Below are 15,934 nucleotides of genomic sequence, written 5' to 3' on the forward strand. Positions count from 1 at the left end.
TGTAAACCGCCTAGAAGTCGCAAGATTACAGGCAGGATATAAGAATAAAGTTATTATTATTATTATTATAAAATTGAAAGGGGATAGATTCTGTATGAACGTAAGGAAGTTCTTCTTCACCCAGAGAGTGGTAGAAAACTGGAACACTCTTCTGGAGTCTGTCATAGGGGAAAACACCCTCCAGGGATTCAAGACAAAGTTAAACAAGTTCCCGCTGAACTGGAACGTACGCTGGTAGGGCTAGTCTCATTTAGGGTGCTGGTCTTTGACCAGAGGGCCGCCACTTGAAAGGACTGCTGGGCACGATGGACCACCGGTCTGACCCAGCAGCAGCAATTCTTATGTTCTTAGTGCTGCAAGTCCAATAATGCACTAAGAGGTGGTAGTAAGAAATCTAGGTTACTCCCAAAATCTCCAGCCTGGTACTGGGTAACTTGGTTTCTCTGAAAAACTATGTATGTGTGGAGGTGGGGGGAGAGATCGGTAACCGATTGGCATCAGTAGTTACAATACCTGGGTAGGATCAGACACTACAAATCCCACATTGCTCTGGGATATAAGTTTGAAACCAGGACTGGCTAAAAAGTCTACAACCTGGAACTGGGTAACTTGTCATCTCTGCTTTTTACAAGGTTCTCATGCCCTTGTCTGCATATATTTGTTTCTCTTTGCTGGGACCCTTTCTTTACACAGAAACTCCCTCTGTATTCGCAGTTTCAGCATTCACAGTTTTGATTATTCACGGTTTTTAGCTTGCTGGCTCCTCCCCCAAATTACATCAGCTTGCATTGAGAAATCGCTGATTCCAAGCGTTTACAGAGAAAATTGCTGATTCCCAGCACTTTCTTCACCATATTTTGCCTCTCCCTCAGGAACAGACCAGGTCTCCCACCATGTTATTTGCGGTTTCACTATATTCACGATGGTTTTTAATAGAAAACAGCGAATAACATATGAAAAAGTTATTTACGGTTTTTCTGTATTTGCGGTTCTGTTAATCCCCTATCACAGCGAATACGGAGGGAGACGTGTATATAGATAGATAGATCACCAATATCTCCTGCTCCCCTCTGCTGGACAGAAATATACTGAGAGATCTACACACAGCTGCTGTCATCTGTATCCTCCTGCTCTTCTTAGCCCAACTCCTTTCCAAACATGACAGCAAATGGCTATGCACACAGCTGAATAAACAAGCACACAATTGATCTCCTTTGGGTCCTCCCATGTTTCACAGTTGCACCAGCACATACAGTCAAATCACCTGCATCTTCTGGTTCCTCTCAGCTGGGCCCCCTTCCATCAACCCCAAGATATAAATTTTCATCTTGTATTCACTGCCTCCTCTCAGGCTGAAGCCAAAACCAGTTGCTCCCCTCTGCAGCTCCACAGAGTACTGCCTGGACTCCTGCTGGGTCCGCATCACCTGTGAACATGAATTTTCTTAGCGTCATTTCTTTTCTGTTATCTATTGCAGCCACTCTGGCTGCTAATTACACTGGAACCATTCAACAGCCATAGAAAGTAATTTTGTGCCACGTCTGATGGCCATGTCTCCTCTTCCTGCAAGCCTGAAATTAAAAATCTGTTTATTAGGTTGAGAAAAGATTCAAAATAGCTATATCCACCCTGACCAGGCCATGGGAGAATGGGGGATTGATAGTGCCTGATTTTAAGCAATATTATATAGCATTACAACAATTTTGTGTTGTACAAGGATGGAATGGGGACAGCAAAAATAGAAGGGGATGGAGAAGGATGACAGAGTAGCTCCTTCTCCTGACCTTTCTTCCTAGACTTGGAACAGCTTTTGGCAGAGCTTAGTTAAGAGTGCCTCTCTTGGTTAGCCCAATGCTCAATTTATGGGGCAGAATATGCAGGGCACAGGTTGGGAGAAAGGGGTCTTTACTGCTCTCAGATTATGCAAAATGTCCATTTCCCACTGAGTTGTGAAGGTAGTACAATATTTCAGTGGTTGGGAAGTATATAGTCTAATGAGAGTTGTTTATTTTAATCAGTAAGGGCTGAAGGGCATATAGGACAAAGCTAGAAATTGAAAGGAGTTCCTAGGATCACAATCCCAGGCTTTTCAATGGCTGCACACTGAACATTTTTTTCTATGTTTATAAACTTTATTGAATTTTAAATAATGGTAGTGCATTACAGAAATTATAACACGAAAAGCTTGCATAAAATGCACCTTAATACACAAAATATAATGAAACAACCATTTCCCCCTATCATTCAACTATTAATACCTTAAATCCTATTTTTATTATAAAAATATACTCATATATTTAAACCTTCAAAATATCCCTCCCTCCCCTCCCTCCCTGGATGTGTAAGGAAATCTAGGAAAGAAAAGCAACAATTACAAAATCCTTATTATTTGTTAACAAATGCAGTCAATGGGCTCCATATTTTATTAAATGTATTACTCAAACCTAAGCATTCCGCGTTCATTCTTTCATATTTATATGTATCGCACACACTCGCCCACCAGAACGTGTAATTAAGTCTATCATGACATTTCCAATTTCTTGTGATCATTTGAATGGCTATTGCTGTCAAAATCAAAAAAAGACGGCTTTTATATTTATCCAACACAGGCTTTACCTGTAACATTGTGCCGCAAATTATGACTTCATACGACAAAGTAATAGATGACTCTAATATAAGATTAATTTGTCCCCATATAGACCTCCAGAAACTAAGTATCATTGGACAAAAATATAACAGATGATCTAATGCCCCAATATTAATATGACAATGCCAGCATCTATTAGATTTTGAGTTATCAATTTTTTGTAATCGAACTGGGGTCCAAAAAATCCTATGCAACAGAAATAACCATGTTTGTCTAATAGATGCTGACACTGCGCATTTTAACCTCCAAGACCATTTTTTTCAAGAGCATAAGAGTTTGTTTCTTGTTCCCCTCAATGGAAGAGGAAATATCTTTTACATAGTGTAGGACAAGAAATGAGTTCTGACTAGATTCTAAAATGCTCTTGCGAACCAGGGCGTCACAGGAAAACTGGAATATGAAATCAGATAGGCAGAAGAGTGGGGTAGTGAGTTAATGGAAAAGCAATGGCTGGAGTTATAAAACTTCTCCTTACAAGATGCCAAATATGTCTAGACACTTGGACAGTCAGTACAAGATTTCATTGTGCTGCAGAACAACTCCATCTCTTCTGTATAAGATATGTCTAAGTGCCCCCGACCAATATTGGAGAGGGTACAGGGATAAAGGCACATTTAAGCATCTTTATTCTGGCATGCAGTTTGCAAAGAAATACAGAAGCCTGTGTGATATAATATACCAGTAAATTACTGAGTTGATATTCATTATGATTTAACTAGCCAGAAAAGGCTTCTGGCCGGTTAAATCAAACTATTCGGGATTAACCAGCATTTAACCAACTAGTATTGCTGAAAATGTTCGGTTAATGCCTAAATCAAAACCAGCTATTTTAGGGATGTTCCAGGGAAGGAGTAAGCACTAGAGAGTTGCGCGGGGATAGAAACCCCACCTATTCCCGCCCGTCCCCGCCAGGATCCTCTCCATCCCCACCCATCCCCGCAAGGATCCTCTCCGTCCCCACCCATCCCCGCAAGGAGTTATCTCCATCCTCGCCCGTCCCCATAAAAAGCAGCAATTACTTCTGACAGGATCATCAATTCCACAGTTTCTTTTGTGTTTGCCCTGCTGTTTTCCTTGTTCAGGTAATTAACTTATAAACCCCCTCTTTTACTAAGGCTGACGTGTCCATTATATTATATGGACGAACCCTGCTTCCAAAGCCTTCCATCCCCGTGAGAGTCCCGTGGGCCAGAGGGAGGTCCCCATGGGAGTCCCATGGGTTAGGGGGGATTCCTGCAGGACCCCTGCGGGACCTGCGGGATTCCCGCTATCCCCATTCCCGTGCAGACCTCTAGTAAGCACTTGGCAATTTAAAAGTGCTGATATTCAGAACTTCACTGGCCATGTAACCCATAAAAGTCAGCCCTAGCTTTATGCGTAACCCATAGCTGGTTAAGTTCTGAATTTTGGACTTAACCAGCTATGTATTAGCCGGCTCCCCAAACCTCTAAATTCAATGCCAGTTCCCGGATATGATCCAGCTTTGAATTTCTGGGTTTAACGCCAACTGCAGTCAGCAAAATGCTGCGCATCGGCGGCTGAATATTGATCCCCAATCTAATACACAGTTTATTAATTGTACTATACTAAAAAAAAGGTTCAAAGCAATTTACATTCAAAGAAGCCACATAATCTATGGGAGAATACAAAAACAATCAATAATTAAAATATCATACCATGGATATTACACTAAGGGCTCCTTTTACGAAGGCGCGTTAGCGGTTTAACGCACGTAATAGCGCGCGCTAGCCGCTACCGTCTCCTTTTAAGCAGGCGGTAGTTTTTTGGCTAGCGCGGGGGTTAGCGCGTGACGAAAAGGCGCGTGCATTAAACCCGCTAACGCGCCTTCGTAAAAGGAGCCCTAAATCATATAAAACAGGTTTCAAATTTGTATGAAACTTTAAGGAATCAATATTAGTCCTAATGTGAACAGGTAGATTATTCCAAATTATAATAGCAGCGTAAGCAAAAGAGGAGTTGAGCAGTCGTTTATACCGTACGCCTCTAATCTGAGGAAAATGTAGCAATAAAGTACCACATAATCTGGTGGAAGAATAATGCAAATGAGAAAAAAGTAAAATCAGATTACCTGACGAGTCAGACACAAAGAAAAGGAATAATGTCCGATATGTACGGACTACGAACTTGTGTTTCTTTAACTGCTGGACCAGCAATGTGGAATGTTATGTCTGGAAACTTACGGTTTTGTAGAGCTTTATTGCAATTTAGAAAGTTAAAAACGTATTTGTTTGTGCAAGCTTTCCTATCCTAATACAGTGGTGCCTCACACAACAAACTTAATTCGTTCCAGGAGCAAGTTTGTTATGCGAAAAGTTCGTTATGTGAAACGCGTTTTCCCATAACAATACATGTTAAAAAAAATAATTCGTTCTGCAGCATAAAATATGCTAAGATGACATAAAAAAAGATAAATTTGTCAAAATGGTGAAAATGGTGGTCTTGCTGAGGCCAAACTCTTTGACGAGGTCACACTGTTTTACCCCACATTCACTCCTTCTAATTATTTCCCGTTTCATTTAAACAGAAATCACCTTCCTGCTTTTTTTAGAAGCCATGATATATAAAAAATATTGAGTTTATCTTAAAAGGACGACTGTATACAGTGAGAGAGGGCAGTTAAGCGCAGTGACTAACGACTGCCTGCAGTGCCTGCGCGGAAGGATGCAATACATCGGCAGCTCGGGCGACTTCGTTGTGTGAAACGAAGTTCGTTGTGTGAAACGAAGTTCGTTGTGTGAAACGAAGTTCGTTGTGTGCAGCGTTCGTTGTGTGAGGCGTTCGTTATGTGAGGCACCACTGTATCTCGCTTTTTAGTAAGTTATGCCTCTCTGCTAATAATTCTTATTTTAAGCAGGTGTTGCATCTGTGTGTTTTATATTTTTTATTGTGGTATGTGATTTCCTTGTAATGTTGTAAATTCAAATTATGGATGTGTACTTTGTGAGCCGCCTTGGACAAGGGCACATTATAAATATTTTAAATAAATAAATAGTATCCGATGGACTATGCAAGCTGATTTAAACTTAATTCGCCTCTCATCCGATAACCAATGAAGATTCTTATATGCTAATGCGACACTTTCATATCTTTTATACCAAAACTTAGGGCTCCTTTTACTAAGCTGCGCTAGCGGTTTTAGTGTGCGCTTAGCGCGTGCTAGACGCTAATGCCGCCATTGAGCTGGCGTTAGTTTCTATGCATAGCGTGGGGGTGAGCGCGCGCTAAAAACCCTAGCGCACCTTAGTAAAAGGAGCCCTTAATCTATCTGCAGTATTCTGGAGCAACTGCAATTTTTTTAAAATCAGTTTTGATGTTAAATTTATAATAATAAAACGCTAAGCGCGCATGCGCACTCCTACCTGCGTGATCCGTATGTCTGTGGCAGGCAGGAGTGCGCATGCACGCTACTGGCAGAGCAATTGTAAAGCGCGGAGCTCCCTGCTCTCCAGATCCTCCAGGCATCGAGCGGCAGTCCTCCATCCAGTCCACCGAAGTGGCTCTTCTGTCTGCCCTCCTCTTCCAAAAAGCCTACTGAGGATAGCGGCCGACAGTAGTGAACCTCGCAGGCCGCTCTGCACCTCAGTAGCACGTTCCCTCTGACGCACCAGATCGCGTCAGAGGGAATGTGCTACCAAGGTGCATAGTGCCTGCGAGGTTCGCTACAGCCGGCCGCGATCCTCAGCAGGCTTTTTTGAAGAGGAGGGCAGACACGAACGCACAGGAAAAGCAGGTAAGAGGTGATGCTGGAGAGGGGAAACAGGGAAGAGGTGCTGTTAGACGGGGGGAGGTAAAAGGAAGGGAGAAGGGGTGCTGCTGGACACGGGGGAGGTAAAAGGAAGGGAGAAGGCCTATTGCTGGACAGGGGGAACAGGGAAGAGGTGGTGCTAGACATGAAGGAAGGTAAAAGGAAGGGAGAAGGGGTGCTGCTGACACGGGGGAGGTGAAGGGAGAAGGCCTATTGCTGGATGGGGGAACAGGGAAGAGGTGCTGTTAGACATGGGGGGAGGTAAAAGGAAGGGAGAAGGGGTGCTGCTGGACAAGGGGGAGGTAAAAGGAAGGGAGAAGGCCTATTGCTGGATGGGGGAACAGGGAAGAGGTGCTGTTAGACATGGGGGGAGGTAAAAGGAAGGGAGAAGGGGTGCTGCTGGACACGGGGGAGGTAAAAGGAAGGGAGAAGGCCTATTGCTGGATGGGGGAACAGGGAAGAGGTGCTGTTAGACATGGGGGGAGGTAAAAGGAAGGGAGAAGGGGTGCTGCTGGACACGGGGGAGGTAAAAGGAAGGGAGAAGGCCTATTACTGGATGGGGGAACAGGGAAGAGGTGCTGTTAGACATGGGGGAGGTAAAAGGAAGGGAGAAGGGGTGCTGCTGGACACGGGGGAGGTAAAAGGAAGGGAGAAGGCCTATTGCTGGACAGGGGGAACAGGGAAGAGGTGCTGTTAGACATGGGGGGAGGTAAAAGGAACGGAGAAGGGGTGCTGCTGGACACGGGGGAGGTAAAAGGAAGGGAGAAGGCCTATTGCTGGATGGGGGAACAGGGAAGAGGTGCTGTTAGACATGGGGGAGGTAAAAGGAAGGGAGAAGGGGTGCTGCTGGACACGGGGGAGGTAAAAGGAAGGGAGAAGGCCTATTGCTGGACAGGGGGAGCAGGCAAGGGGTGGTGGTAGACAGCCGAGGAAAGAGAGAGACAGAAAGAAAGAAAGACAGACACACAAATCTATTCTAGCACCTGTTAATGTAACGGGCTTAAATACTAGTTCAAATATAAAGAATTACAGTAATCCCTATATGTTCTTGTTGCTGGGATTTAACAGTCAAGAGTGATGCAACAGGTAACTGTGGAAGCATAGTGCAAAGACACTAACGCCCTCTTCTACAAAGCCGCACAGCAGCAGCCCTGAAGCCCTTTAAATCTCTATGGGCTTCGGGGCTGTTACCGCGCGGCTTTGTAGAAAGGGGGTTAAGTGTACAGATGCCTGCACTGGTCCTTTAGGGGTTCCCACTAGAAGGCAATTCTTTTCTCTAAGAGATAGAGATTGCTCTGATGGAGTGTTCTCAGAAATGCCTCAATGAAGCTATTTAGTAGGAGTGGACACTTGTGAGTATAGATTCAGTTTGTTTGGGCACCCAAAAATTTAAAGGTTATGGTTATTGCATCTACATGTGTATAAATATTAGCTGCCCGATATACAAAGGTATTTAACCTGCCAGAAAACAGCTGCTGACTGGTTAAATAACGTTTAACTGGCTAACCATGAATATTCAGCATGAGATAACCAGTTTCCTCCGCCCGGAAGACCCCCCCACCAACCCCCCGAAGTTCACCGGCAGGAGGGTGCCCAACCCTGCCGGAAGGCCCAACCCCTCCCCCGGCTAAACTCCTGGACCCCCTCCACTAACCTTAAATTTGGCTGGACGGACGGGTCTTTCTACTGTCCGGCTGGCAGGCCTGCCTCCGTCGAAATGAGGAAGGGGCAGGCCCGCCTCATTTCAATGAAGGCGGGTCTGCCGGCCTGATGGTAGAACACCTGTCCAGCCAGCCAACTTTTAAGGTTAATTGGGGGGGTCCGGAGGGGGGTGTTAGCTGGGGGGTCTTTACGGGGGGATTGGGCACCCTCCTGCTGGTGAACTTTGGGGAGGGTGGGGGTATTCTGGCAGAAGGGGTTGGGCACCTCCTGCCGGCAATCGTTGGGGGCGGATGGGGGGGGTCTTCGAGGCAGGAGGGATTGGGCATCTCTCCTGCCTCGTTTGTTTAGGAGGGGAGAATGGTGGCCACAGCCGCTATACTTATCACAGCAGGGAGATCCCTTGCCGCGATAAGTGTAGCAGCCGCATCTACAGTAACCCAGGTCTGTAACCGGCGTCTGTAACGTGGACATTGGTTACAGAATTGGGTTTATTTTAGACCCAATTCTGCATAGGATACCCATCGGGTTTTGAGACAGGCGTCCTGTACAGAATCCAGGCCTAAATCCGTTAGCACATCTTAGTAATAAGACCCTTTAGTTAATGTACATTTCTGAAAATGCTCAATAAAGATGATTTTTACATACAAAGGAAATTGCCTTATACCACTTCCTTTTTGTTTTTTTATAACCTGAGCAGCAAAATTCAGAAAAGTTCTCCTTACAACCTGTCCTGGCAAAATCCTAATGACCAGAGTCACTGAGGACTAGCTATTCCTGCCAAGCAAATTGCAACTAAAAATATGATGTTGATAATCAAAAGATAAAGAGAGAGTGACTATAGAGGGCAACAAAGTGATCATGAGAAAACTCTGGGGGGAGGGGGCACCAAAAGACTTTAGTACAGTATTTAAAAATTATATTTGTAAGCCTAATTTTGACCCAAGCATACCACCCATCCAACAGTAAAATATCAAGCCATGAGGGTACTCAGAACACAGCCATTACATTTCATTGCTGCTTGTCAGCACACCTTGATGCAAAAGTACCACACACCTTTCTTTTCTCTCATTTTCAAGCCTATCAAGGCAATATTAAAATGGGAGGTATATGTTCCCTAGCAACCAAAAAACCTGCAATTCCACTTTGCTTACATATTCAGGGCTAAGCTGAAGCAGAGGTACACCACTGGGAGCAGTGGCGTGCAATGAGGGCTTTCAGGGGATTTGGTGAATCCCCAGCTCCACAGCCCTGCTTTTTGTTTGTTTACTTTTTGCTTGATGTAGTTTGATTTGTTAAGTAGGCAGCCTGCTCAACCAGTCAAACTGCATCAAAGAAACAAACAAAAAAAAAAAAGCAGGGCTGTGGAGCTGGGGATTCTCTGAGACTCCCTGAAGGCCCTGACAGTACTGATCTGAATTTGATTGGCTGAACAGCATCTGCCTGTTGCCTTCTGAGCCAATAAAATTCAGAGCAGTGCACTCAGGGCCTTTAAAGGGTGGGACGAATCCCTGAAGGCCTTGACCACATGCCACTAAATGGGAGGTTTTACCTCTACTGCGGGAAAAGAAAAGGCTCCACTGGGTCATGTGTGACTGTTTAATCACATTGACACGTGTGTACAGGGAGAAGTGAGTTGACTAGCATTTGAATGTGTGTATGTGTGCACACATGTCGATTTGACCATCCAGGTACTTGTGACTCAGCAAAGCTTCATGGGGCCTTTTCTTTACCCACAGTAGTGGTGAGGGCTGCTGGATACAAAGATCGCAAAAATGGACTAAGGGGCATCTAATAAATAAGCTGAGTGTCCTTGGGATGGGCCCCAATGTGACAGACTGGGTCAGGAACTAGTTGAGTGGAAGGCAAGAGGGTAGTGGTCAATGGCGATCGCTCTGAGTAAAGGGATGTTACCAGTGGTGTGCCTCAAGGTTTGGTTCTTGGACCTGTTCTTTTTAACATTTTTGTAAGTGATATTGCTGAAGGGCTGTTAGGTAAGATTTGCCTCTTTGTGGATGATACCAAAATCTGCAATAGACACCCTTGATGGTGTGAATAACATGAATAAGGGACCTAGCAAAGCTTGAAGAATGGTCTGAAATTTGGCAGCTAAGAAATGCAGATCATGCATTTCATCTGCAAAAACCCGAGAGAATGGTACAGTTTAGGGGGTGAAGGATTTTAGTGCATGAAAGAGGAGCGGGACTTGGGTGTGATAGTATGTGATGATGATCTACAGATGGCCAAACAGGTTGAAAAAGTGACAGCGAAAACTAGAAGGATGCTAGGGTGCAAAGGAAGAGCTAGGCCAGTAGGAAAAAAGAGGTATTGATGCCCCTGTATAAGACGTATAGGAACAGACTTAAAGGTCTCAATATGTATACTTTAGAGGAAAGGCGGGAGAGGGGAGAAATGATAGAGACGTTTAAATACCTACATGGCGTAAAAGCGCATGAGTGAGTCTCTTTCATTTGAAAGGAAGCTCTGGAATGAGACAGCATAGGATGAAGTTAAGAGGCTCAGGAGTAATTTAAGGAAATACATTTTTTTTACAGAAAGAGTGGTAGATGTGTGGAATAGTCTCCCGGTAGAGATGGTGGAGACAAAGACTGTGTCTGAGTTCAAGAAAGCTTCAGACAAGCATGTGGGATCTCTTAGAGAGCGGAGGAGATAGTGGATGCTATGGATGGGCAATCTGGATGGGCCATTTGGCTTTTATCTGCCTTCATGTTTCTATGCATGTTGGAGACCACCGCTGTAATGATTGAAACTGTGGTTCGACTACAGTATTCAACCCAACATGCTGACATCAAAAAAAGGTAAATGCCTCTCCTGACCCTGGTGTGGCCCTAAAAACCCTATTCGACCAGGATAAAAGCAGAACTGCAACTAGTTTAAAAGGTAAATCTATTTATCACCAATATAAAATCTGAAATGTCCTTGCATAAAACCAGAAGGCCAGGTTTTGATAAAAACCTATATCAAGGATCTAACACGTCAAGTTAGTAGGTTTGTCAATAGCCCTTTCAAATGAGGTCATTGTAAAATCCAATACTTAAGCATATGCATGAAGCCAATTTTGCTAAAAATCCTTTATAACCATGACCATACCGATATCTGAGATATAGCCAGGTATTATCTAAATTACTTCATAAGACTTTGAAAAATTGGCAGCATCAAAGCACCGAGATAGACGAACATTTCCCTTTCTATCCATATAATTTGGCTTTCCTTTCTATAATTCTGTTTGGTTTGAACTTTGTAAATGCTTTGTAATAAAGGAGGTAGGTATATCTTATACCTAATAAACCCTGGCCACTTTAGGGTAGGAAAACAGAGGCATTCCATCGCATTGCTCATAGCTCTTCAAATGGAAAAAAGCAGCCAGATGTGCCCACAGCATGTTCACGCCCAGGCCTTGAAACACAGATTCCAAAGAGCTGCTCCCACAACCCCTAAAGACTGAAACATGCCTGCTCTTGAGCTGATCTGCACAGGACTCACTAGGAGAGCTTGCTACGAGGTTTGGAAGCAATCGCCCTGCTGTTCACAGACACTAATCGGTGAAAGGAGTGCTTACACATCAGCATTTTCCTCTCCACTTCCAAGCCATCAAATTCAAATACTCTGGGCCGTGCTGATTCATGTGACAAGTGAGCCCAGTGGTCTATAAAAGTTTCCTCAACTTTTAGGACTAAAATTCCGCAAACCAAGGTCTTCAGAGCCAGTGGGGAACTATCCAAGCACGCTCCTTGCTTGAATCCGTGGTAGGGGAAAAATGGAAAGTGACACCTTTCAGCTTTGGGTGTGTCCACGGCAATGTTTGCTCTTCCCTGTAATGGGAGCTTTGCGAGACCCATAACAGGCGTATCCCATACTACTACTATCATTTCTAGAGCGCTACTAGACATACGCAGTGCTGCACATCAAAACACAGACGAGACAGTCCCTGCTCCAAAAAGCTTACAATCTAGTCAAGTCAGACAAACTAGACGAGAAGGTGTGCGTCAATACAGTGCTCAGGTGAGGGAGAGACAGACATTGGTGCTTAGCAGGTGGGTTGAAGTTTGGAATTGAAAGCATCTTCAAGGAAAAGGGCTTTGAGTCTGGATTTGGATACTGCCAGAGACGGAGCATGATGTACCGAGCCAGGCAGTTTGTTCCAGGCATACGGTGCAGCAAAGTAGAAGGAGTGGAGTCTGGAGTTGGCCACAGAGGAGAAGGATGCAGATAAGAGATGATGAGCAGAGTTCCTGCTGGAGGGAATGTGGCAAGAGATGAGAGTACTACTACTATTTATCACTTATATAGTGCCGAAAAGCTCAGCGCTGTACATTTTGACATTTAATAGATGGTCCCTGCTTGGAAGAGCTTACAATCTAACTTGGACAGACAGACATGACATATAGGGTTGGGGATGTCTCACCCAAGGTGAGAGGAGTTAGGGGTTGAAAGCACTCTCGAAGAGTTTGGCTTTTAATTGGGCCTTGGACATTGCTATAGACAGATCCCGCCGTAGGGATTCGGGCAACTTGTTCCAAGCATATGGCGCAGCAAGGTAGAAGGGACAGAGTCTGGATTTGGTAGAGGAAGAGAAGGGCACAGATAGGAGGGACTTACCAGCTGAGCAGAGCTTGTGAGGGGTGGGGGGGGAACATAGGGGGAGATAAGTGAAGAGAGATACTGAGGAGCTGTGGAGCAAATACTCTTGTAGATTAGTAAGAGGAGTTTGAATTGTATGTGGAAATGGATAGGGAGCCAATGAAGTGACTTAAGGAGAAGGGAAATGTGGGCATAGCAACCCTGGTGGAATATGAGGTGTGCAGCAGAGTTCTGAACAGATTGAAGGGGAGAGAGATGGTTGAGCGGAAGTCATTGAGAAGCAGATTGCAGCAGTCTAGGCGAGAGGTGATGCGTTTATGGATAAAGGTCTTAGCAGTGCGCTCAGAAAGAAGGGTTTAATTTTAGCGATATTGTAGAAAAAGAAACAACAGGTTTGGGCAGTCTTGGATATGTGAAGAGGAGAGAGATGAGTCAAAAATTACCCCAAGGTTGCGAGTCGACGAGACAGGGAGAATGAGGGCATTGTTCACAGAAATAGAGAACGGGAAAAGAGGAGAGATGGAAGGATAAGCAGCTCAGTTTTGGCTGTGTTTAATTTTATATGGTGGCAAGACATCCAGGTAGCGATGTCAGACAAGCAGTTTGAAATCTTGAAAAATTATTTAATTCCCATTCTCCTGGTCTCAGGATAATGTATAGGGAAAGAGAAAGAAGGTACCCAGGCCTTGAGGCAAAGCAAACCAACGAAGAGAGGCGCTGGAGATGTCAAATCCAACCTGTGGTCACAAAGCCTTTATTTGCAATTTGTATCAAAGTTTTATAACAAGTCTTAAAATAAACAAAGTTCCAAAAAAACAAAGTCCCGACTAGGATTCAAGTTTCGGTGATACCATCGCCTTCTTCAGGGGACAATTATGAACTGAAAAACATATGAACATTGAAACAAATGACATCTGAGCAATTAACTATTATAACAAACATATAAATGAATCAAATGATTAGTACTTTTACATATACAATCAATTGTTAAAATCACATAAAGTAGAGAAATTGAAGACTGTGAGAAGGACAAAATGTACACAAGTGATTTGATAGGAGCAAAAAGAACTTCAATTAATGTAGGATGATCTTGCCAATGAATCTTTTTCACCAAGGATAATTTAACCAGTTGGCTAGTGCAATGTTCTTCAACTGCCAGTCTGTGGACTGGTGCTGGTCCACAGAAATTTCCTGCCGGTCCACAGGGCCGGCACGTGTATAGGGCCTGAGACAATGTTCTTCAACCGCCGGTCCGCGGTGTGATCGATGCGGCGTCAACTTTGGTCGGCTCCCTCTTCCTCACTGCTGTAGTACACCAAAACTGCGTGCAGCGGCTCCTATGGGCATCCTGCAACTGAACTGGAAGCCTACTCTCTGACATCGCAACATCAGAGGGAAAGCTTCCAGATGAGGTGTGGGATGCGCGAGGAGCCGCTGCCCGTGAGCATGCCATTGATTTCACCAGCAATGTCATCCACACACTTGGGGACTATATAAGGGAGCTCCTAAAATGCACTCAGCCCCATGTGGGAGCACTGGGTATTGCACAAAATTGAGAATGGCAGTAAAGCAGTTGGGGAGCATGTGAAGACCGTAGCACTGGAGGTACAAAACTTTGCAGCTGGCTACATCAGGGGAGTAGAGGAGCACAGGGACAGGCACCTGAAGCATCTTGGAAGAGCTGAAGCTCCAGAAAGAGACTGCACTGCACTTGCAAAAGTTGCAGTTGGAGCACTGCGGCAGTGAGTAAGAAGGAGCCGACCCGAAGATAACACCGTGGGCGGCATAAAACGGCCAGGAGGGGAGGAGGCCAGAAGGTAAGGCACAGCATGGAGGGAGGGAGACAACAAAGGTAGGGGGAATTATTTTATTTTTGAATTTAGTGATTGAATTGTGTCTGAGAATTTACATCTGCTGTCTGTATTTTGCACCATTCAGGAAGAAATGCATTTGTTTATTTTCCTCTGGGGTTGTACTGCATGCAGTCTTGCATCTTAGGGTTTGATTGTATATATTAGTACTTTTAGTTTTTGGTCCCATATTTGCATAGGGGTTATCTGTGTACTGGTAGGAATGAATGTTGAGAAGCATACAGTGTGCTTTGTGTAGTTTAATTTTGTGGTTAACCATTAGGTGTTGTTAATAAGATTATATTGTGTGTATATATGAAAAATGAATGGAAAAAATAGTGTTACAATTAGTACTATTATGGGAGCGGGGTCTGTGGGTGGAGATTGGGTGGATATGGGCGGGGTCTGGCCCACGGCTTAGCCCATTGTTCTTCAACCGCCGGTCCACAAAATAATTCTTTTTATTTCCGCCGGGCCATAGATGTAAAAAGGTTGATGAACACTGGGAAAGTGCACTTAGTTCTTCTGCAGCCTGCTTACGTGAACCTCTGTCTACCTCAGTACTCCTTATGCCTCTTTCCTTGTTCACCTGGCTGACTGTTGCCACCCTGCCCGATCCTCAATCACCTCTCCTGAACCAGATTTTGAAATTCTGTCCAATAAGACCAAAGCCATCCTGAGCTGGACACATGCCCTGTGTGACACATTTCCTAGCACTCCCACCCTGCCTAGGCAGAGTAGGCAATGCATGGAGTGTGATTTTGGCACCTCCCCTACCTCCCTGTGCCCTTTGTGGACTGGCATGACCACAGGGTTAATGTTAACTGACACTATGGGAATGACCAGGTATTGATTTCTCTATTTTCCTAATCACTTCTAGCTTACAGATTAACACTTGCTTTACCCATGTTTAGTTTAGGGGTCCTTTTATTTTAGCCCAGGGAGCTGCGTTGAATGCCCCACACTGCTCTTGACGCTCATAGTTCCCTACGCTAAAAACTGCTATTGCGGTTTAGTAAAAGGGGGCCATAGTGCAAAATATAGACAGCACATATAAATTCTCAAAACGGACACATTTTGATCACTAAATTGGAAATAAAAACATTTTTCCTACCTTTGTTTGGTAATTTCATCAGGCTCCCTTTCTTTCTTTCTGGCTCCCTGTCCCCCCCCCCTTTTCTTTCTTTCTTTCTCCCTGCCCTCCCCCATGCCACCACCATTGGGAAACATGCTGCTGCCACCGCCGCCGGGGAAAGGCTTCCACTACTGCCATCGAGAACAAGCCGGCGCCAAGTTCTCCCTCCCTGCTTTTCTTCCCCATGGGGCTGACCAACTCTCACTGCCTGATGTCAATTCTAACGTCGGAGAGGACATTCCGGGCCTGCCAGGCAGCGATTGGCTGGCCCAGAA

The 15,934-nt window shown here is 44.7% G+C and overlaps 1 protein-coding gene across 3 annotated transcripts in view; it reads right to left on the reverse strand.

Moving 5' to 3' along the window:
• LOC117349119 (membrane-associated guanylate kinase, WW and PDZ domain-containing protein 3-like) overlaps positions 1-15,934 on the reverse strand; it is a 115,239-nt gene that overhangs the window by 17,603 nt on the left and 81,702 nt on the right. For all 3 annotated transcript variants that reach the window (XM_033922162.1, XM_033922171.1, XM_033922152.1), the window contains one exon: positions 1,265-1,426. In XM_033922162.1, coding sequence (XP_033778053.1) covers positions 1,265-1,426 — 162 coding nt within the window. The remainder of the gene's footprint in view (positions 1-1,264; positions 1,427-15,934) is intronic.

Source organism: Geotrypetes seraphini, chromosome 1, assembly GCF_902459505.1.
Source record: "Geotrypetes seraphini chromosome 1, aGeoSer1.1, whole genome shotgun sequence".
NCBI classification, from domain to species: Eukaryota; Metazoa; Chordata; class Amphibia; order Gymnophiona; family Dermophiidae; genus Geotrypetes; species Geotrypetes seraphini.